The 25,088-nt window shown below is 29.7% G+C and overlaps 1 protein-coding gene and 1 long non-coding RNA gene across 3 annotated transcripts; both read right to left on the bottom strand.

The window, feature by feature from the left end:
• Positions 1-72: 72 nt before the first annotated feature.
• Positions 73-4,435, bottom strand: Rpii140 (RNA polymerase II subunit RpII140). The gene is made up of 7 exons (XM_072910806.1): positions 4,254-4,435; positions 2,180-4,115; positions 1,889-2,111; positions 1,335-1,796; positions 893-1,235; positions 484-742; positions 73-405 (listed from the first exon to the last, which is right to left on the bottom strand). The coding sequence occupies exons 1-7, from the start codon at positions 4,279-4,281 to the stop codon at positions 120-122; spliced, it is 3,537 nt and encodes a 1,178-aa protein (XP_072766907.1). The 5' UTR covers positions 4,282-4,435; the 3' UTR covers positions 73-119.
• A 1,534-nt stretch (positions 4,436-5,969) lies between these two features.
• On the bottom strand, positions 5,970-8,765 carry LOC140676123 (uncharacterized). 2 transcript variants are annotated; one of them, XR_012048534.1, is made up of 4 exons: positions 8,661-8,765; positions 8,474-8,555; positions 6,963-7,089; positions 5,970-6,835 (listed from the first exon to the last, which is right to left on the bottom strand). It is a non-coding gene; the product is annotated as an uncharacterized lncRNA (long non-coding RNA). The 2 variants fall into 2 exon arrangements; XR_012048533.1 differs by lacking the exon at positions 8,661-8,765 and having other exon boundaries at positions 8,474-8,650.
• Positions 8,766-25,088: the final 16,323 nt, after the last annotated feature.

Below are 25,088 nucleotides of genomic sequence, written 5' to 3'. Positions count from 1 at the left end.
TATACGGAAAATTGTTTATCAATTAAATCCTCACATATTTCATTATATAACAATGTATACAATCTGTATATAATCAAAGACATTTTATTTATTTATATATGAAATTAATCAAAGATACATTATTGTATCATAAGTCTGGGTGCAATATTCATTGCCATGAGTTCTTGGAAAAGCAATTTTGCTGCGTATGGTAATCTAATTTGGGAAATCTGTGTTTTGTTCTTACAGCCTTTACATTCAAAGGTATTGTTTCGTAAATTAGCTATAGCAATTAAGCCACAGAAATTACAGATATGAATTCGATACGGATCTGATACTTCAAAAAGACGTTCTCGCAGAAATTGTGCCGCACCATGTGAAATTTGACAATCCCGCTCCATCTCTCCAAAACGGAGTCCTCCATCCCTACACAAATGTATGGTTACATAAGTACTCTTACAGGAATTTATATTAGATAGCAAATTACATAATGCGCATAATTACCTTGCTCGACCCTCCATAGGTTGTCTAACTAAAATTTGCACAGGTCCTCTCGCTCTACTATGAATTTTATCATCTACCATGTGTTTCAAGCGTTGATAATACGTCGGTCCTAAAAAGACTTGCGCATTAATCTTGCGCCCTGTATGTCCATTGTACATCACTTCATTTCCTCGCAGCTGGTAACCATATTCTTGTAGAAGTGTAGAAATCTTTTGTACATTCACAGCATCATTAAACGGCGTAGCATCACCAATCTCTCCTAAAAATACACATTAGAATCATATGTGTGTGTGTATATATATATATATATATATATATATATATATATATATATATATATATATATATATATATATATATATATATTGAAATATTTATCATATTTAAACTGAAATGAAAGCTATATTACCTTTGTTGGCAGACACTTTTCCCTGTATACATTCTATCAAGTGACCAATAGTCATACGAGAAGGAATAGCATGAGGGTTGATAATAATATCAGGAGTAAGACCCTCGCATGAGAACGGCATGTCTTCTTGCCTATATTGAATGCCGCATGTACCCTTTTGTCCGTGACGCGACGCGAATTTGTCACCAATTTGTGGAATACGAACACTGCGTACTCGAATTTTACAAAATTTATATCCTTCACTGTTCAACGTCAACATCACTTGATCGACTATGCCAGTCTCACTGTTTCGCAAGAAAGTCGAAGCATCTCGTTTTGTAAAACGTTTCGTCGTACTATCTAACTGAAAGCATAAACGAAAAAGAAATAAAATACTGTCTTACTATCCTTATTTATCAAATAATAACACGATATTTGTTATTAAAAGAGATAATCAATTTACCTCGTCGTCCGTTTCTGGCAAAGTAATTGTTTTTCCTATAATTACATCATCACCCGATACTCGAATACCAGGAGCAATGATTCCGTCGTCGTCCAATTTATCGTATATAGCATTACGCATTCCTTGGCAAGTTAAACGTGAAGGTTTTTCAAACTGTTCTTCCTGATCGCCAATCTTTTTCGATTCAGCTTCCTTGTAAGAACGGTAAAATACCGATCTAAAGAAGCCTCTTTCAACAGCACTTGCATTCAAAATAACGCTATCTTCTTGATTATATCCCGTGTAACATAGGATCGCGACGATGCTATTGATACCCGCTGGTAATTCACGGAACCTAAGATACTCCATGGATCTTGTTGTCACCAAAGGTTTGTGAGGATAATACAATACATGAGCTAAAGTATCCATGCGCACGTGAAAATTTGTAATATATACACCCATAGCTTGTTTACCCATAGCACTCTGAAAAATATGGTAGTCAATGTGTAAGTCGCTTTTATATATCCCGTAAACAGGTCAAAGGAAAAAAAAATATATACAATTGGATTAGATACCTGATAAGTATTTCTAGGACTTTGATTATGATCGGGGAATGGTATAATGGAAGCGCAGACGCCCAAGATCATCGCCGGATGAATTTCACAGTGCGTGTACGTTGTACAATATGCATATTCTTTATCTTGTTTAAGATCATCAGGTGACATGGCTATCATAACAGTTTCTTCTTCCAGTGTGTCTATGTATTCTACTACACCGCTACCTACTAACTCTTGCCACCTGTAATAAGATATAAATTAATGCGCATTGCTACAGTTAAAAAGCAAATGAGTCATACCCGTGCTTACCCGTCATTATTATAATCTCTTTCTTTCAACATATCGATGTGTCTCTTTTTCAGTAATAAGGTCTGTCCTTCTACTATGAGCAAAGGCCTACTGATCCTGCCAGCATCTGTGTATATTCTTATCTCACGATCTCTGATATCACGAATCATGGATACTTCCGACACAATAATGTCCATCTGTCTTCTCAATTTGCGTAAAGTAGCCATTAATTGATCCGGATCTCTGTGAATGCCGACCCAGCATCCATTTACAAATATCTTTGTAGCATCGGCGATAGCGCTTGGTGCTATTTCTTCGAGATTCTCCATGGACCACTCCTCCAAGAATTCCAGAATAGGAGAAGGCTGCGAGCCGACGCTTATGTACGCCATCAGAGCTAAATTTTTCACCAATCCTACGGCAGCACCTTCGGGAGTTTCCGCGGGACAAAGCATACCCCACAATGTATTATGTAATTGTCGTGGTTTGGCAAGTTTACCATCTCTTCCAATAGGGGAGTTTACTCGCCTCAAGTGTGATAACGTCGATGCAAAAGTCAGTCTATTCAATACTTGTGATACGCCTGCTCTTGCCTGATGAGCTTTCTTCTGATCGCCCCAATTACCGGTAGCGAGCGAATATCTTAGACCGTCGGTGATAATTTTCGTTTTAATAGCCAGTTCGAGATTAAAGTCTTTTCCTCGATCTATAAATTTCTGTGCATACAAACGTACTTCTTTCATTAGATTTTTAAACAACCCACGAAATAGAAACGCTAGCAGTGGCCCGGCCAGATCCAATCTTTTATTGCCATAATGATCCCGATCGTCTAATTCTCTTCGTCCTAAGGATGCTGATAATAATCTGTGTACCATGTAACCAAGAAAATAAGCCTTTTTAGTTTCACAAAAATCACTTATGCCAACATGCGGTAGCATTTCCTTTTGTAAAATTTCTCTGGCATATTTAATTCGTTTTTCCTTAGTTACGCCTGGTTTGGCACCTCTCGTACCGATAAAATTCAAGGCGACATTTTGTTCCTGTATAACAAAAGCTTCGTCCAAAGATGGCTTGACCATTTCCATCATTTCCGGATCGTCGAAATCGTAAATAATATGTTCGAGGATGTCGCGATCAGCTACAAATCCAAGAGCTCGAAAGACTACCATTATAGGTATCTCTTGTTTGATGTAGGGAATGATGGCGATGATGCGTTGACCTATAGCAGACTTTTTAATACTAGCACCACTCTTGGCCATCATATTAATCCATAAAGTTGAAGTAGGTCGCGAACTATGTTCCAAACAGGATCTGATTTCTGCCTTGTAAGCATATTTACCATCTTTCATGCTGAATACATAAACAGTATTTGTCGCCATTTTCTCTTGAGCTATAAGAACCTTTTCTGAACCATTAATAATAAAATATCCACCTGGATCTAACGGGCATTCATTTAATTCCGTTAAGTCACGATCGGATAAGCCAGCGAGTAAGCAATATTTCGATCTTAACATAATTGGTATTTTGCCAATAAATGTCTTCTGATGCTGCGTTTCAACAGGGTCCTCGCCATCCTTTACGATAGTCTTAGTAATGTCTACGTATAATGGTGCGGAATATGTTAAATTTCTCAGTCTGGCTTCGTTAGGCATCATAGGTGATGGCGCACCATCTTTCTCCCAATGAGTCGGCTTGGATAAATAAATTTGTTCGAACTTCAATAAGTGTCTTACAGGATTTTCTATTTCACCCGTAGTGTGTTGCGCTTCCGCTTGTAAATCAATTTGCGGTGAATCTTCTACTATGCGTTGGACAGACATTTCGATGAACTCGTCAAAACTGTCCAGTTGTTGCCGTACAAGTCCTTTCTCGTCAAAGTACGCGTTAATAAGAATCCAACAGGCTTCTTGCCAAAGTTTCGACGAAATTTCTTCCGCATCTTCATCGTCGTATTGATCTAGAATAAAAAAAAGAAATAATTTTCTCTTTTATGAATTAAAAATAATAGAGGTTAAAGATTAATCGATGAACACGAAAAGGCACCGGTATTTTAATTATCTTTATATACTTAATCTAATAGTTTTAATTCACATACCGTCCTCGAGAGCGAATATATTGCTCATTTTTGTTAAAGATATCCTTGTACGAGTTTAGTTTAATGTATAAGTAATTTGTAGCACGTACAAAATACAATACGAAAAAACTTCTAAATATTACTATTGACCACTGACCATTGACACCGTAAACTTACAAGACTACAAACTGTAAATGTACGATGCACTGAGAACAGAAACATGATGTAAAAATATTAAGGCCATTCTATATTAGTTGCATCGCAGCGTCGCAAATGTCGTAAGCGTCGTGCTATCCAATCAACATCAAGCTATTGGATCACATGACTTGTGACGTTCAATCTACAATAATAATGGTGACTGAATACAGAAAGAACCAATAAGAATTTTGCCCTAAAATTGGCGCAAAATTCAAATACAATATTGATGAAAATAGTAGAAATATAGATATATTAAAATATGGAAAAATATGATACAAAAAGCTTGGAAACTAATAAAAACTTATGATATAAATTAAAAATGATAATAATAAGTGATTACTTAATTATTAGATACTATATCATTTGCGGTCGTGTATGAATGCGTTCCCGTGATCCGAATAAAGATGATTAGACTTTCTTATCTATAACACTATACATTTTTTGCTATATTATATCAACTTACAGTCGGACCTTTTATGCTACGAAACCTCTTATCCTACGACAAAAAATTCTCTCATGCTACGACCACGAAAAAGGAATTATACCCCCACTCTCAAATTTTTGTCGTAGGATCAGAGGTTTAAGGGGAAGATTCCGGACCGAAAATGTCGTAGGATAACAGGTCCGACTGTACTTAGAATCAATGGCTTTATTCAACAGACAACAGACTCAACATTTAAGAAACGTTACTAGATTTACCTCGATGTTGATTTGTTGGGTTTAAAAGTAATAAGAACTAATCACATTCGATTGCTATGAAGCGGTTGAGTCCGCTGAACGCGCCCAATGTTATTGTTTTCTTCACTTCTTTGACAAGCATTTATTCAATATTATATTTTCTTTGAAAGATTTATTATTATGTGTATGTTACATATATTGTATTATAAATGTTATACTGTGGATGCATATATGACAGCGAATGAATTGATCCTTGACACATTCGCTTATAATTCAATTATAAGTATTTTTTTATTTATTATTTTAAGAGTAATTATTAGTTTATTCTTTCAATTATTAATAAAAATTTTTTTTTCTCAACAAATTGATTAAATTTTACATTTCCTTTTTAGCTCAAGATTCTGTAAAACTTGAAAATCTACATTATATATATACATATTTCTATTATTGTAATATGTAAATTTGAAAAAAATGCAACAATAAGAAATTTCGTGAAATAAATAATAGATATCTTTAAAAAATCATATTTTTTTTTTATTAAAAAGGTATAATTTATTAATTAAAACACATAATTAATAATTAAAACACATAATTATGTTAAAGTAAAAATCTGAATTTGCAACTAACAGTTACACATTTTTACTTTAACATAATTATGTGCTTTCTTTACACCAATTGATTCGTCTCATTATTCTGTGCATAAAAGTATTAGAGTAAGATAATCAAAAAATGAATATTTTACGAGATATCTTGTATTTTATGTCAAAATACTGCAACTTTGAAGCCTTATAACTTAAAAAATACTTAATGAAAAATACTTTGTCATAAGTAATTTGGAAAGCTCTCGAGATGAGCTACAAGAATATGTAAAAATATATAGGATGTTCCATTTAAAAAACTTGAAGTGACCTTCACGTGACCTTCAAATGACTTTTCAAGGTCAAACCAATGGTACCATCTTATGGCCCCCTCGAAACCATACAACTTTTGTCTGAAACATTTTTCTCTCACGGGCTTGGTTTTCGAGATATTCGATTGGATGGATTAAAATGGTCCACCCTGTATATATATATATACACAGTGTCCTGTAATTAGTGAAAAACCTGCTAATAGCAGATTTCTGGAGATCATTTAAAGTCGATTTTTCCTCAGTGAAATATCGAGAGACGTCATCATTTTTTGCAATTTTTGTCATTATACATCTTTGTAATTAAGTCTTAAATTAAAATTCTATTATAGTAAACCCTATCTGAAATTAACTGAAAAATATAATTTTGGTAATTTTTTAACTCCAAAAAGTTTAGTTTGCTAAAAGCGCTTTTTTCTCAATCGCTTTTATTATTCGAAAATTATCGATGCCTCGACATTTTCGCTGAAGAAAAATTGTCTTCAAATAATCTCAAGAATCTGTCATTAGAAGGTTTTTCATCAATTACAGGACACTTTGTATATATATATAAATTAAAAACACTTTAAGTAAATACGCAGTATAGATATAAAGAAAAAATATGTACTTAAGATAAATGCTAAAAACGGATGAGAAATCCATTGGGCCTTATTGAATTATATTGTAAAAAACAGATATCGTTTTTGTTTCAAAGGATTTATTTATTATGGAATAACCGAGGCCCAACGCACCATCAAAGTACTTAAGGAATGGACACACATTCTGGCCTCCTGTCAATCACTTCCCAAAACGTTTGGTTCTCAGCAGAGAAATCACCAACCTATTCAAAATATTAATATTAATGAAAAATGTTATTGCGTATACAAATAAAAACAAAAATATTTGTAAAATGTTTGTAAACTACGATTATAATTTTGATTGACTTAGATTATTTAATGATAACTCACATTTACCACATCAGCAGATAACATTACATCTAATTGGATAGGAATAATATAATCAATATTAAAGTAGCAGAAGTATTTAGGTTTGTGTATGTTGTGGAACAGCTACTGTTATATTTATTATATATTTCTGTAAAGAATATCAATAAGTAATATCATAACAATTAATATTTTAGAGTAATTTTAACAATAAAGAAATTATTAAATATTTTTAAATTACAATTGTTGTTTAAATCATTAGACATATGTAAATGTCGTGATCACTTTAATTCGTGACTTAACTTTATATGTCAAACTTCGTTTATCTTGAAAAAAGTGAGTGATAAATTGCATAAAAAATAAATCTTTATACGAAAATTGTATAGCTTAACTTTTGAATATTTACATTATTAATAATTTTAATTACTAAATTTTGGTTATATATATATATATATATATATATATATATATATATATATATATATATTATCTAAAAAGGTTATATATATATATATATATATATATATATATATATATATATATATATATATATATATATATATATATATATATAACTTTTTTAGATAATATAATTTACATATTGCATATATATTTGAAGTATTATTTAATTTAGTTTAAAGTTTTAAATAAAAAATCATTATAACTTAAGAAATTTTTTATTGAAGATATCATTGCAATCTTGTTCAAAGGAATAATTTAAAATAAAATAACTGTATATAATATATAATTATATACAACATATGTAATGCATAATTTACTGTTAAAAGTAAGATGTATGTATATGAGAGCGTGAAGTAAACAGGCAACACAAAGCAAAACTCACCGATATCTATAAATCATCTGTTTGTGCAACAAAATATTTACAATTAGATGTTTTGACCTCGAATTATAATGTACACAAAAGCAATAAAGTAGATAAAAGCAAACTTAAGAATTATTTTTATTTAAAACATCCTATTTTTTTCCCACTTAATTGTTAATCAACAAAAGTATTTTTATAAAAAAATTTTATTCAATTGTGTTATTAAAAATTAAATTTTTAATTAATGTGTTCGTTTCTAATTTGTCTATTTAGTAAGTTGAATGCCACTAGAAGATAAAGGTCAATTATTACAATAATTACGAGATTTATTATGGCAATATAGATATTTTCTCGCATATTTTCTATAAATTCGACACGAAAGACTTGTAATTAAATTTATATAATAGCGATGGAATAACATTTTTTTATAAAAATATTTTTGTTTTGGGATTAAGTACATGACTTGAGTTCAATCGACACCAATATAAAACAAATAAAAAAAAATAGAAAAATAAGACAATATATTATAAAACAATGCAATACATTTTAACAAACGGAAAGCAGAAAAAATACGAAAATGTTAAAATTAACCGAATATTTATATCTCTGTTCGGACTCTTCTCAGTGATATAAATTTATAAATAACGGAATAGTCATGAAAATAAATAAAAAAAAATACATAAAATTTATTTAAGATACATTTTGTACTAACCTGCTTTGAAGTTGCGCGTCGATCAGCACAAAGAATGCTGCGATTATCAAGATAAAAAAGCGAAACATATTTCCAAATTTTCCTACAATTGAAACTTTGAATCGTTAAAAATTTCAAATAATGATTCACTTTTTATATCTTGTGAGCGAATAGCAAAATAAGATGTTATCAAGCGTAGAGTTCTTACATTAGTAATACCGATATGTATTATATTAATAATACATATCGATATTCGATGACGGTTTATATATGATGGCAAGCGCCTACGTGGTGTTTACGCAGAGAGACATTAGTAACAAGGTGCGAAATATTTATTGTTTCGATAAGTTTATATCGATCGGACTAATGTAAATATATTATATTTTATATACTTGTATTTTTTTTAATTATCATAATATCCATTTAAATAGAACAATAATGTAATTACTAAAAAATAGTGTTTAAGAATTAAAATATTTATACAAATTTATTTTTCTATTATTTTATGTGTGTTGTGTATGCGTCATTATTTTTTTATATTATATGTAATTAGTGGCGTTATTATTTTCTTTATTTTACACATTTAGTTAGTATTTATAAATAATTTAACTCATCAAACACATGACAGTACATAAAAGCAATTAATTTATAAAATATTTTTTATATTAAACTTTAATCTTCTTTTTCAAAGTGTAATATTATCATTATTTTAATATCTTTTACAGTTTTTGTTGTAGGTTCATAGAATCTTTTTTATTATTAATAATAAAAAATAGTATATTGGATTAAACATGTTTTTAATTTTTGATGCAATTAAAACAGCCGGTATTATTATCAAACTTATACTATTTCTGAGCCCACCAGACTTACTTGGTAGTTACAAAAATTTATTCAATGCCAGCGGTTTTTAAGCCGTAATAATTTTTATAGAAATAAAAATAAATTTTAAGTGAATTGAAAATAATTTAATAGTATTAATGACAATCGTTTTAAAACTATCAAACATTTTTTTAATGACGGATCTTTTGGTCAATTTGAAAACGATCTGTTTTTAGAGAAAACTGTTGGGACATCAATAAATTTTGAGTAATGAACAATTGAAAAAGAAGTATTTTCTGTAAACTAAATTTTGTGGAATTAAAAGATAAAGACAATTATATTTGTTTTTAGTTAATTTTAAAGTTTATTTTAATAAACTTTTAATTTAAGGCTTATGTTAATTACAAATATGTGCAAAAATTGGAAGTTTGCAAAAAGATCGTAAATTCCTTTGATAATTTCACTGAGGAAAAATCGTCTTCAAATTGACCACCGAATCTCTTTCATTTTTACAACTTATTTATCATAAGAATTAAATTACTCTTTTACTAATAATTTAATAATGAATAATTTAATAACGTTCAGTATCGCTAAAGTATCGATAAATTATAACACACATTAATAAGATATTTTTATCTGATAAAATAATTATCACTATATAAATATTCTTTTCTTGTGTGCTATTAAGTAAATAAAAATGATATAATTTTATTTTTAATCGCGATTGTTAATTAAATATCATTAAGATAGACATAAGATCGATATAATTATATAATAAAAACGGAAAATAGATATTTTACCTACAAGTACGCGTTTCCTCTTACAATTTTTACTACACAACAAATATGTCTAAAATGCAAATTCTTCAGAATGCAAATTGTCCAGTCGACCACTAGCTACTTTTTTGATCATGTGGTGATGACAGCAATGATAGCTTCGATATTATTGCATTGGGAATACATATGAATTGTTTTACTGTGGCGATACTGTGACGCTGCTCTTTTTATTGATATGTTGATACACTATTTATAACGTGAAAAGGATTCACGCGAGAATTTGAGTAGCAAAGAAGAGCGACTCGGACTTGATTGAACCGAATCGAACTACTAATTATAGAAAGGTATTTTACGATCTGCATTGAATTAATTATTTTTGAAGATATATACAGAATGTTTTATGGGAAGTATATTACAACTAAATAAATGTTATTATTAAATGACATGAATAGACAGTAGGAAAAGTAAAATGTCTTTTAATAGAAGAAATTTGACAGTTTTTTTATGTACGTATAGGCTAAAGACAATCGAAGATATTCTTATTATTTAATAAACGTTTATAAAAGATGCCAAATATTGATTATTTTAATAATATTTATGTTTGAACAGCCCAAAACAATAAAAGAATTGACCAAAGCTGTGCGAAAAGCGATGAATGGCATGTTAAAAATATGTTACGTAAAATTCTTATAGTTTTAGAAAGAGATTTGATTTTTGTTTCAATTTTGACGATGCGCACTTTAAATATTACATATACAGGGTGTTCGGCAACAGGTAGAACAAAATTTAAGCAGTGATTTTACATAATAAAATAAGACAAAAATAAAAAATAACAAAATTGCGATAGAGGGAGGATATTACAAATTTCGTAATTATAAAGTTTAATATTTTTCTCGTAATAGGGTAAAGGTGCCAATTATGCGATACTTTTTTTTGTTACGGTCTGTAGACTTCACGATTCTTTCTTTTCGAAAGGAATGCATAAACATTTAGAGATAGTGATTCTGAGAACGCTCTACGGCGAAATATCAAACCGTGAGAGCTGTCACTTTAGTCGCACTCCACGAATATTATGTTACGTGGACAATAAAATTTTAACAAACCTCCGTAAGGCGAGACCAACTCTAAATAAGACAACCAAAGAAATCTTAGAAATCGAATAGAGCACAACCACTTGAACGGCTCTCTAAACTCCAAAAGAATTTTAAATAACACAGAGTCACCGTAACTCGAAGCAGTTGTTTAGAACTGCAATTATAAATTTGAAACGGCGACGAAAACTTAAGAAGCATTCGATAAGAGAGCTCGCCTGACGGACCTAAAGTGACAGCTGTTTATAATAAATTTCTAAATAGCGATAAGCGACTCGGACGGTACCAAACTCCTCATTGGCCAAATGGAAAAATCTCTTGAACCAATAGAGAAGAAATTTTTGAGACTCGAAGTCGAAGGAAACACCCCCTAAGCATATGGGGGCGTTAATTAAAATTCTAATTCATCCAATTGTCCAATGGAGAGGAGGTACGAATTCTAGTATTTAATGCGAAGAACAATGCGCCGCGACATCACTACTTCGGTTCGATCTCTCGTCCGGTACGAACTATTTTCTTCGACCTCGGCTTCGAGACGCGGAATTGATCCTCCATCTCAACATTTAATCCTTCGGGTGTTAATACTTTCGAATATTAATACTTTCGATTCCGCGACGTGTGGTTTGCCTAATATTTAACACAGACTCTCTGTGTAGTGGTTGCGTGCGAATTAAAAGTTTAAACAATAAAAAGCGTCAAACATTGTAAGTGGTTGCGTGCGAATTAAAAGTTTAAAACAATAAAGAGTGTCGAACATTGTAAGTGATTGTGCCATTCAACACGAAAGATTCGATCGTTAACCAGGGCACCTGTAAAATTCAATCCGACGCTACGAGATCCACCGCCGAGGTCCTCTTCAAAACCAAAACCATTAGCGTTCGCAATAAGTAATGAGTACCGAGCGAATAATTTTATGTTTGTTTCACCTTCCCCAAATTTGGTTATTGTAATTATAGTGAGACAGTTCTTGATTTTTTGTTCTTTTATTTTATTATTACTGTTGGATCAGTTACTCCTCATTTTACCCTTGTCATTATAATTAGTTCTCCTTTTCTTGTTGTTTATGTTTATTTCCCATCCTCTTCATTTTCACGTAGTTTTTTTATTTTTTCTGCGGGTACCTGTGTATTTTGCGGAAAGGTATTTCGTATACTGGTACAAAATATAACTAGGCAGAACCTGCAAATTCTTTCTATTTTCTCTGCGGGTACCTATGTATTTTGCGGAACCGATATCTCGTGTACTAGTACAAAATATAACTAGGCAGAACCTGTAAATTCTTTCAATTTTCTCTACAGAAGCAAACTTCTCCGGAATTCCATTTTTCCTCTGGTCCTTTAAACATTCATTATAATTTATTCATTACTTCTTTCCTTTTGTGTTATTCCTTTTTTTTATTTTTTTTTCTCTTTCTTCTTCTTTCTTCTTCTCTCTCCTCTCTTCTCCCTATATTATGCGTTTTAAATAATATAATTTCATGACTTAAATTATATTAGGAATATTATAAATTTTACTAATTAGAACTGTCTCGCCAAAAATAAACGATAAGTTTTCTTAATATTTGCGTGGGTTCATAGTGAAGCCCGTTCATCCGAAACGCCTAAAGGCTAAAGCAAAACGTCGCCGCAGTCTTAAGAACCGACGTGTCCGAAGAGTGTTGGCTCAGACGACAGCAGGTTATAATTTTAAAAACGATATTTCCAATCTTAATATAGAATTAAAAAATCAATTTTTCCGCGAACAATTATCACACATACATGCAGAGTCCCATCCTCCCCCTCCTCCTTCAAGAGAGCCGAAACCACCCCTCTCACCTGACCCTTCTCCTCGCACCACCATCGATCCCCCTCTCCCTTCATATCCAGTAGTATTAGCCTCTCACGAGCAACCTTCCCCATCGCCTCTCGATTTACCGAGCCCTTCCAACGAAACTCCCTTTACCTCTGAACCCCCTCCACGTCCACCCTCAGCAGCTTCTACCATCGTCCTGGGAGATTCACTTCCATGTTTCCCCCATAATTCACCTGATTCTCAAGAAGAATCGGATGAAATTTGGAAGGCCCTTCGTGATATTGCCGAGGTCGTCGTCGACCTCGAGAAAGAAAACGCGAGTTCCGCCGAAAAGAAACAGCCCCATAATTCCAAACATCAAGAACCTTCTCGTCCCCCGCCTCAGGATCAGCCTCGTATACAGTCGGGCGTGGCCCTGTTGATTTAGAAACACTGCACTCCATCCTTGCGAACAACCCTGCGGGATCCGTTATCCCGTGATTCCTTCTCGGTCACAGATATCTCCTCGCCGTTCCGATAGAGCCTCTCTGGAAGAAATTTCCCCTTTCCACGATTACCTTTGAAGACTTATAACTCTTTTCCTGGCCCTTCCCTTAGAATTTTAAGTATTATTGTATGAATACCAGTCAAGTAATAAGTCCTTTTTTTTCCCACTTCCAATTTACCTGATTGAGGTCCCTCCGAACTAATGTAACACCTGCGAATACACACACACACACACACACACTTAATCTATTAATAAGATTAATTAATCTAATTAAAATGCTAATAATTTTCTAAATCTCATATACATATATATATTTTCATTTTTATTTAATAAATGAATAAAAATAAAAATTTTAAATTTTTAATCAAATTTATTAACCTTTCAAACACATTCCCTGACTCCCAGATCGCACAAGGTCCCGTCCCGCGTAATAGGGATTAACTTCCCTTACCGAAAAGGGACCACCGAACGAACGGCCTACTGACCTAGTAAAAGAGACTCTCGAGGTCTTTGACCAGGTCCGGCCTTGCATAGTTCGTTCGAGTCGAGAGCGTTAAGGTTTTACGCGTTTCGACAAGAGTAAGTTCTGTTCTTTCGTTATCTCATTCTTTTTCCGAGTCTGGACGTAACATTTTAAAAGCTTATATTTTCTTTAATTGTAATTTTTAACTCCAAAACTTTATGTGTTTTATAGCTAGTACGTTCAAGTTTTGCCACTAAAAAGCATTAACAGCTCAAATGTATATTTTATTTGCTACATTGATTTTCCTTAGACTTGAACAATTTGTTTGTTTTGAAAAAGGTATCCGAATATGTGAGATAGGGTTTCCTAATATGAGACGGTCTTATATTAAGAAATTAAATGCAAAAAAACACACTTTCAATTAAAAACCGTTTTATTAATTTTTATTACATAATTGTAATATCACAGGTACTTTCTATTATTAGTTAAATGATATAGAACTGTACTACAAAACAGAAAACAAAAGCTTTACTAAAAAAAAATTATAAAATATTTTTAAGATATTTTTTATATCTTGTGTGTATCTATAAAAATCTATAAAATTAAAATAACATATCTTAGAGATTCAAATAAGAATTTATCTTTCTAACAAAGAGCGCACAAAAATATTGTATATTGCAATATTAACGTTTTTAATATTTCAAAAGAACAACAAAAAATAAGTCTTACTTTGGCTTAAAAAAAATTATATCTTTCAAATTATTCAATTTATCATTACATTCTGCTGCAATGTAGACATGCTATCATGGTTTTTAGCATGCTTATTGTTAGACTGTATTCGCACTTTAAGAAACGATACAGAATAAAACTTAGCTGTGATATAGGAGCAGATGATCTCGCTAACTATGATATCGATATTGTTAATCCAATATTTCTCAAAGCAGTTCTCGAATACAGTTCAGGCATGTTAATCAAACGCGACACCATGTTTACATTGTAGTAGAATGTAGTGGTGAAGGAAAAGATGTTATTACAGAATATTACTGTATGTACATGTAAAAATAGTACTCGTACTATGCCCATATTATGTCGATCATTTGGTATTTAGAATACACTAAATATTTTTCTAGTGACATACGGATGTCTTTTGAGCATAGTAATGACGTATTTGTTATGTTGGAGAGTTCTGATAATGAGCCATCAAATAAATAAAATAACCAATAAAATGATTATTAAGAAGTTAGACTATTTTCGGGTTTAAAACTATATTTTTTTAAAAATACTATCATTATTATCTACAAAATTGTATAAAAATAATAACTAGGCGAAAGGCGCCAATGACCCAGAATGAGCGAATTCCTTTGAAAAAAGTGAGACAAGAAAAAATTATCTAATATATATCTTTAAAAATAGTGTTTTTCAATTAAAAAATATAATTTATTTCTAATAAAATAAATCCATTTAATAAGAAAAAAATTCATTTATAAACAATGTATTTCATAATTATGAAAAATATTAGAAGTCAGTAAAAATATTATATTATATACGAGTAAATATTACAAATTGTAAAAAAAATTATTTTTTTAATTATTTTTAAAATTGTCATCTAAATATCTAACAATTAATAGTAAGTTAAAAAAAAGGTAATTGATATTTATTTCGCTGTGGCAAATCCTATTAGTTTAGGTTGCAAATCAAATGTAATGTAAACCCTTTTAATAAATGCCTCACCTAATAAGGTGAATTAAATGTCTGAAACGCACTCATATATGTAGTGGTGCCATCGTCTCTTGTGCTCTGCAAAAAATAAAGTTGAGCTTCTTGTTTTTAAATAATTTAACTGGAATTACTTAAATATAGAAAGTTTGCACTGTAAATCTATTCTTAAGTAATTTAAGCCGAATTACGACATATGATATTTACTTTAATGATATAATCCTCGCTAGAGATATGAAACAGTCTATGGCGTATACCAAAAGTAATTGTGGGCAAATTCCGTAACCTATTCACCTTTGAACAAAAGATAATATCAAATTAGTAATTAAACATTCATAATTTTTCTATAGAAAATTGCGATATTGTAAAAATATGACGACTTACTTACTATTGGATTTCCAGAACTATCGTACTCTGCTCCAATTTTTTTGTTAATACGTGAACCGAGTCTTGTTGGTCCAAGTATTTGGGAGATACCTGTATAAATAACAGCTTGATTCCATAAACCTTGTTTCTGGAAAAGTGTTTCCCGTCCCATGCTAAGTCTACAGAACGTGATATAATATTAACAATTTATTAAAACATGATCAGCTTAATTACAGATGTATTTGCTTAAGTGTTTATAATTTATATATATGTGATATATGTATATGTATATATATATATATATATATATATATATATATATATATATATATAGATACATATATCACATATATATAAATTATAAACACTTAAGCAAATACAGATATAAAGAAAATACGTACATATCTGTTATAATAAATGCTAAAAACTGGAGATACTAGACCTTGTTCAATCATATTGTAGAAAACAGGCATCACTCTCTCTCTCCATTTTTTTTCTTATACCCATTTGTTCAGGAAAGTCGAGACCTAAGATACCGTCAAATTCCGTAGAAACTAATTTATCTGGCAATTCAACTACTTTTATAAATGTTTGGTTCTGAAGTTCGAGGTCGGCAATCTAAAAATGTTAATGTTAATAATAAAATATCAATTCGTATTAATTCAAATTTTAACAATATTTGAAAAGTATTGAATACAATAAAATACGGTTTTAGTTTTGATTAACTTGAATTATTTAATGTTTAATGATAACTCACATTTATTTTATCAGTAACTAAGAGTCCACTTAAATTATAATACGGATAATGAAAATCGTAGAATTTTTTTTAATGTACCCGATTTTATATCATATGTATGATGTGATGCTGTAAAGATTGGTAAATAATATCAATAAGTTAGCACAAATATTGGTGAAGTTTTAAAAATATTTTTACATTACAATGCTTGTTTAATCCATTATTTATGTAAATGTTGTAAAAACTTTAATTTTTAACTTAATTTGTTTGTTAAAATTTGTTTAACTCTTGAGAGAGTGAGTGTGACAAATTGCTTAAAATAATAAATATGTGTATACAAAGTGTATACCTTGGTTTTTGAATATTTAGGATATTAATAATTTTAATTATTAAATTTGCATCCATTTATCTTTTCTCAAAATTGCAAGATTCCGTTTAATAATGTATTTAAATAAGATATAATTATATTACATTAATTCTATTTCCAATTGTATGTTTTACAAATCGATATTTTTAATATATAATTATTATTTTTTTCAATCTTTCTGTCAATATTTATAAGCAAGAATGAATATTATTAAATACAATATGTATATATGTATATAAAAAAATAAATTAGATAAATAATAATTTTTATATTATTGTAAGTTAATAATAATCTAGCTATGTACTTATTTAGCAATAAGTACATAGCAATATGCGATATTCGATATAACGATTAAATAATATAATCGAATAAAATTTACTTTAATCTCGTTCATTAGATTAAGCGGATATACACGTATGCTGAGTCGCGCATGGTAAAATGTGTAGTTACACCATGCTATCCGGTGCATGATTTACGGATATATATTTAAGACTCCCGAGTAGTCGTCGAGAAATTGTGAGTTGACGGTGGCAACAACCATAACTGTGATAGGAATAAAAACTAAATTATTATTGCTCTCTCTTTTTATCTCGCATTGTCTGTTTCTTTTTTTTCTATTAGGCGTGAAAGTGACGCTTGAAGTGGCGTTTTGACAGCCAAGTTATTCTTGCGTGCCATTTTTAAATAAATAGGTATTTCAGTGAAATAAGACTATATAGATCGCTTTAGCAAATTTGTAAAATTGTCCGAAAACTAAGCTTAACAAAGAATATACTATGTAGAAGGAGTATTTTCCACTTGTTTAGACAGTTGTCAAACCGCGTGTTTGTTCGTGTAAGTAGGCTTATTTTGACACTCATTTTACGGCTATTTTTTAATTGTCAAAGAAAAAGCTTAGTTTTCGAATATTTTTACAAGTGTGCTAAAGCGATCTATGATATTGTTTCATTGAAATATCTTTTTATTTAAAAATGGCACGCAAGAATAAATTGACTGTTATTTCTCGCTTATGACGTATCCAATGGCCGTGGTGACTATTCAGGAGCCTTGAAGAACAATGTTATATTTGAATAAAACTTAACAATTCTTGAACAATTTTTTTATAAAGTATCATAGCAAAAATGATACAGAGCTTTGGAATTTTTTATCAAAAAATATTGCTACGTCGTATTTAATTAAAGCAAATACATGTATTTTTACATACAGAGCTTTACTAATCAATTAACTTGTTACAGAATAATAATTAATTTTAATTATAAATATAAATTAAATATAAAAGGCTCTGTATGTAAAAATACAAATTCATAATTTCGTGGTTATCTTAAGAATTTCTTATTATAATTTTTGGCTATCAGAGCCAGATGTTCGAAGCAAAGTTTCGCGATTTAGCGACATTGGCCAAATTTTTTTCTCACCACGCTTCTACAGAAGAGTAAAAGAAAGTTTTTTAAAATATCAAATTGAGATTTATTGTTAGTCTTGGTAAAGACTAAGAAATATCAGTGTACTATGCATAGGATTCAGTTTCACAGAATATTTTTTTTAATGTCAAACTGATGCAATAACATTCGCGTTTAGCTCTAATAGAACGCGTAATTATAAATTTATTTATATTATTCCGTATATTAATTGTAAACAACTTACAACAAGCCGGATTACTTCAAGAACTGCAATTTAAAGTTTTTATCCAAAGAGCTGCGGAGCCAGTATCAAATACTACTTTGAATTCTTGATTTCTGATGTGAATAACGCCATAATATTGTGAAGATTTATAATAATTACTGATAGTATTAAATCGAACAGGATGACAATCGGTTAGGTCTCTTTCTATGATTGTATATGGCACATTAGATATTCTATTGGAATTCATCTTATATAAGTTGATCCTTGAAATATAACATAAAGAATTTATCTAATTATATGCCTATAAATGTGAATAAACAAACATACAGACGCACGCACGCACGCACGCACGCACAGAGAGGTGCAAGGGGAAAATCAATTTTTTGTTGTTCCATACAATTATTTTCTATATATATATATATATATATATATACAGGGTCAAATAACCTGTGACAGGCTATTTTCTCCGAAACTATTGGAGATAGAGACTTGAATTTGTTTAACGTTAAATGGCACATGGGGACTGATTACGTGGCGCGTAGGAAAATTTTTTGGGAGGACTTTTAGGGAGACAAAAAAATGGTACTTTTTATTTTTTAAATGGAATACCCTATATATTTTTGCATATTCTTGTAGCTTATCTCGAGAGCTTTCCGAAACACTATAATAAAATGGTTTTCCATTAAATACTTTTCGAGTTATAAGGCTTCAAAGTTGCAATATTTTGACATAAAATACAAGATATCTGGTAAAATATTCATTTTTCGATTATCTTACCCTAATACTTTTATGCACAGAATAATGAGACAAATCAATTGGCGTAATTAAAACACATAATGTTAAAGTAAAAATGTGTAACTTGCTAGTCGCAAATTCAGATTTTTTTCTTAAAGATAACTATGTGTTTTAAGCCTATCGATTAGTTTTCTTATTGTCTCATTATCTGTAACGTTGCATTCTCTCTTTAGTATCTCTCATCAAGATTTTTCAGTTTATTTAACTGGTAACGACGGCTTTTTAGGCTCTTCGAGAAAATAATTTGTTTTTACACGCTGAAGTATGACATTCTATTAATTGTTTCTTTTTTTATTAATATACTTATAGGATTATGTTATAATACCGCAAAAGTAAAAATATTTTTGCATTACTTTTTGAGAAGAAATGATAAATAAATTTATAAATTAAATTTATAAATTCTTTTGGTCTTAAGCTTTCTGACGGTAGTGTACATATATATATATATATATATATATATATATACCATTTGATGGAGCAAAGTTTCAGCTTTAAGGCTACTGAGTAGTCACCGCGGTCATATTGAAATCGTGACGTCATAAGCGAGAAATAGCGAGAAATGACACCCTAATTTATGTTGCGACTGACATGTAAATAAAAACATATTTCAACGAAATAATACTACCAATCTCTTCAGAACACTTGTAAAAATGGCTGGTAATCCTTTCTCCTGACAATTGATAAACAACTGTAAATTGAGTCCGAAATGAACCCTTGAAATGCGGAAAAACACGCGATTTGACAGCTGTCGAAAGGAGAGGAAAATATTACTTTACACAGTTTATTCCTTACACAGCTTGGCAGCCGTCCATTTTCACAAGTTTCATAAATACGTTGCACATCACAACACTAGCAAAAAGCAAATAATTACGACGTAGATCGCAATATAAATTGGGCTGTCATTTCTCGCTTCTGACATATTTTCCAAAAGAGAGAAAGAGACAGAACTATATGTCGCCACCATCGACATCAAAGTTCCGCAGCGAGTACTCAGGAGCCTTAAGAATCTTTTTGGCAGTACGATGATTTTTAACGGAGTTATGAGCGATCAAAGTCAAAATGCTCATTGTTTATTTAATTGACAGTAACTCACAAATAAAAAAAATCGTAGACATGTTTATGAAAACGATTTTGTAGGGAAAACTTTACATTAAAAAGTTTAAAATTTTCGCAAATTGTTTTTAGACACGTGACGGGCCCACAAAATGAGAAAAAATTTCGCATTCTGTCCAGCTTGTAATTTTTTACATGTAAAAATTACCAAACTTACAAAAACATAATAATAATGGTGCGCTTTTAAAAGTGAGGATTTCAAACTTTAAATACTATTTTAAATTTAAACTTTGTTCATTTTTAACGAAGTTACAGCTAGTTGAATTTTGTCCATTTTTCAAGAAAATTTAAATGTTCCTCTAATTGTTGTGCAAAATATTTATATATATAGAAAACAATTGTGTGGAACAAATAAAAAATTGTTTTTTCAAATTTTTTTATACTTTGAAATATACACTGAATTTGACAAAAATTGCCGAATAGCTATAAGATTTTTTTGGTGGTCACTATGTTTTTATGGGACAAAATGTACAAGAAATCGTGAAATTACTTAATTGCAGTAAGAAAAAATGGAAAATAAAGTCAATTAATGTAAAAAAAATTGATTTTCAGTACACTGACACTACATTAACTTTTACTAATTGTAAGTGTCAGCAAGAGGAAAGGAAACATTTTTTAATTCTTTTTTCTACCGAAAAATTGAAAAAATTTGCAAACCGCGTTAGAGTTATTCAAAGAATACCACGAGGAGGTCGCACGGTCGGATTTTAACTAAAAAATTTAATTAAAAAAACTTAGCGCTGCTAAATTAACAATATGATAATGAAATTAGCAGTGCTAAGTTTTTTAAATTAAATTTTTTTAAATACTTTGAAGTTAAAATACTTTGAAGATTATATTTTTAATTAACACAAATTTTTTATATTATTATTTTTGTTGAATATAATGTAGGAAATTAAAACAACTATTTTGTATAACTTTTTTGGTTAAAATATTTTAATAAGTTTTTATTTTTACTTAGCACAATTTATTTTATATTATTAATTTTTGTAGGATATATTGTATACAAAAATTAAAATGTGTGCAGATTAAAATGACTATTTTGTAAATTAAAATAACACGATTTTGGAGACAGGTTTTTTACAGTTAATGCACTATTTTGCAAACAGATATACAGTTTTTTACGCGGAACTTAGCCTTTTTTTACCTTTTTTTTTTAAAAAAAAGATAATTTTTTAGAAATAATTCATATGCAAAAATTATTAGCAAAACAAAGTTTGATCGTATACAATTAAATACATCGACATCTAATTGTATAAGATTTAGATTACAAAATTTGGTTTCAAATATGTGTTACAAGCGCGAATGCACCGATAATTAAAGATACAATAAGTACACTTTATTTAGTTACATATAGATATTACATTTATAATAGGTAAGATTCATTTGAACTTAAATAAAAAACTGTCTGCATAAATAAATTTTAATATAATTTTTATTTGCAGTTCGCCTGATTTTTCACCCCTGGATTTTTTCCTTTGGGATTATTTGAAACAAAAAATTTATTCAAAAGAGCCAGAAAATGTAGAGGAATTAGTTGCCCGTCTACACGTTGCTGTGGCAACGGTGGATGCGGAGATGTTTCTCGGCATAAGAAACGAAGCCGTCCGGAGAACACACGCATGTTTAGCAGTAAACGGAGGGCATTTTGAGCCGAAAATATAAAAAAAATCGGCCTTTTTCAGAGCCACAAAACTTAACTGGAAATAAACCGATTTGCTAACAATAAATTACTTTTAAATTATTTTATTATTTCAAGTTTATTATCCTTATTATTATATTATTTCAAACTTATTGCCTCTCACGTTTCTCATTATAAAAGAAAAATTCTTCTAAATAACTAGAAGATAAAAAAATGATTTGAAGAAATGATGATGATTAATGATGAAATACTTACGTACTGATTAATTTCGGATTAAAATAATAGCGCTATCAAAATTGTAATACATAAAAATTCATCGAATTGTGACAGAAAAAATTTTTTTTTTTCATACAATCCGATGGATTTTTATGAAGAATCATGTAAGATACGCCAAAATGACGAAATTGTCAAATTAAATTGTTTATAAACAAATTGTTTTAAAAATTTCTCAAAAAGTTGAAATTTAAATAAAAACTAAGAGCACCATCGTTTCTGTGAAAAAAATTACGTAAGTATCATATGTATATGACACATTGTAAAGACAATTTTTTAAGAAATTGTTTAAACAATTTATTATATATTATATATTAACAATATTATGATAATGTTCTTTTTACCAGTAATCTTCCTAAATATTCATGGCGAACATCCCGTAGTTATTTCCATCACTGCTTGATTAGCCGTGAGAATTTATGGGTTAAATAATTAAATAAATGTATAAATAAATAATATATAATTAAATAAACAAAATAATAAGAAATAAAATAAATAAGAGTAAAAAGCAATCAGTATACATTTCTAACTGTATTTATTCTTCTTTATTTATTTATTCATTTATTTATTTATCATTTTATTTATTTATTTATTCGTTATTTAACAAGAAAATTTAAAATAAAATTTTAATGGAGAAAATGTACGGTAAGCACGAAGAGTCTCATGGCATGCTACGCTCCTAAGTACTCCGGCCGCGCGCCGTCTAATTAGTCAACTTTAATTCTTAATAACTCGGTAAATAATGGTCTGAGCTAAAATCGGAAAAGGAACTTTTTGCTCAAAATTCAATCTTCTTTCACCCCTTAAAGTATTAATTGAGAATTACGGGACATCATGTATGTCTAAAGAACAATGTTATTGAATAAAACTTGTCTTTTGTTAAGTATCATTGCAAAAATGATTCAGGACTTTTTTTATCAAAAAATATCGCTATTTAGTGGAAACGAATTAATTGTTACTCGATATATCAATTCTAAGCTATTTACAACAAACCGCGGATTGCTCAAAATACTGCAGCATAAACTTGTTATCCAAAGATTTGAGGAGCCAGTCTCAAATACTTCTTTCGGTAGAGTTCCGATGGTAATTACCATAGTACCGTAGTCGTGCATGTAAACAATATTTATCACAAAATTTTAATTTGTAGATTGGGGTCTTGAGTTTATTAATATATATATATATATATATATATATATATATATATATATATATATATATATATATAAGAAAGAAATTACAATTATATCAGATAAAATAGTGCAAACATCAGCGATGCGACCCTGCATGATAGATTAGAGACTAGAGCAATCTAGGATAAACATGGAGGACATTTGATAAATGTAAATTTTTTTTTAATTTAAAAACATGAATATAAGTCAAAGAATATTCTCAAACAGCTATTCTATATCTTATTATTATCTAGTAAGAAATAAATATTATTAGCTTATAATATTACAGTTATAATATTTTAAGTTATACTTTAAGTTATACTTATTTCATTTTAAAAATCCTCAGTTTTCCGTGACTATTATTTATAAATTTATAGTATAGTGGCACATTATTATTTCTTTATTTAACACATATAGCACTTAAAAATATATACCCTGCATAAAACGTCGGATTGAAAAGAATTTAAAAATATTGACATTTGAATATCTTCTGAATTCTGCTTTTTGTATTCTTCTTATTTTATCGCATTCAATAGAATTCTATCAAATATTAACTCTCGCATTCAAAAGAATTCACTTGACTCTTAAACATTCTTTGCATTCAATCGCAATAAGAGGCATTCAAGTAAATGCGAACTCTCGCATTAAAAAAAGATTCACTTCTTTTCTAATTGTTATCGGATTCAGAGGCATACAAGATTTCATGGTTCTATTCTCAATATCGCACTGAAAAGTATTGGCCCACGATCCAATCTGAGATTTTTGCAAAGCAGAATTCACGATAAAATCTCGTGAATGCGAAACACTATTTTTGAATAAGACATTTTATGCAGGGTAATCTAGCATCTAACATGTAGCAATACCTATAAATATAAATAATTCATACAATTTTTAAAATTAAATATCTTTTTTTTCATAGTATAATATTATTATTTTATTACAGTTTACAGTTTTTACCGTAGGTTTGTAGAATCCTTTCATTATCAATAATAAAATAATTTTTTAGTATGATAAAGCGTTTCTTTTTTGCAATTAAAATGGCTAATAGTAATGTCATCCATTTCTATTACTATATTTCTATTATGTATAATAATAAAATAATTTGTCATATATACATATATCAAGGAACCATTCTCGTAATTAGGTCATTTTTCTATTCGCGGTAATTTTTGCTCTCCATTAATTCTAAATTTTATATATATGTATATAGAGTGCAAAAACGAGTTCATCTTTAGTTAAAATGTGCGTGCATAAATTAAAAATAAAATTAATTAAATAAATTATTTTTCAACATTTTGAGCCCTTATTTGGAATCCTCCTCAGTGTACAAATACAAAATGATTATATTTGATACAACACAAACAATAACTGGAAATCACCCACGCAATTACATAACAAAAAATTTATAA

This window comes from Anoplolepis gracilipes, chromosome 2 (assembly GCF_047496725.1).
Source record: "Anoplolepis gracilipes chromosome 2, ASM4749672v1, whole genome shotgun sequence".
Classification (NCBI taxonomy): domain Eukaryota; kingdom Metazoa; phylum Arthropoda; class Insecta; order Hymenoptera; family Formicidae; genus Anoplolepis; species Anoplolepis gracilipes.
The sequence above is the reverse complement of the archived record's forward strand: the minus strand, read 5'-3'. Positions and strand labels throughout refer to the sequence as shown.

Bases quoted from the DNA above. Each gene is read 5' to 3' on its own strand.
- Rpii140 (XM_072910806.1), bottom strand. From the start codon at position 4,281: ATGAGCAATATATTCGCTCTCGAGGACG. The intron at 2,112-2,179 runs GTAAGCACGGGT...ATCTTATTACAG, and splicing joins AGAGATTATAATAATGACGG to GTGGCAAGAGTTAGTAGGTA. The intron at 743-892 runs GTAATATAGCTT...GTGTATTTTTAG, and splicing joins AAAAGTGTCTGCCAACAAAG to GAGAGATTGGTGATGCTACG.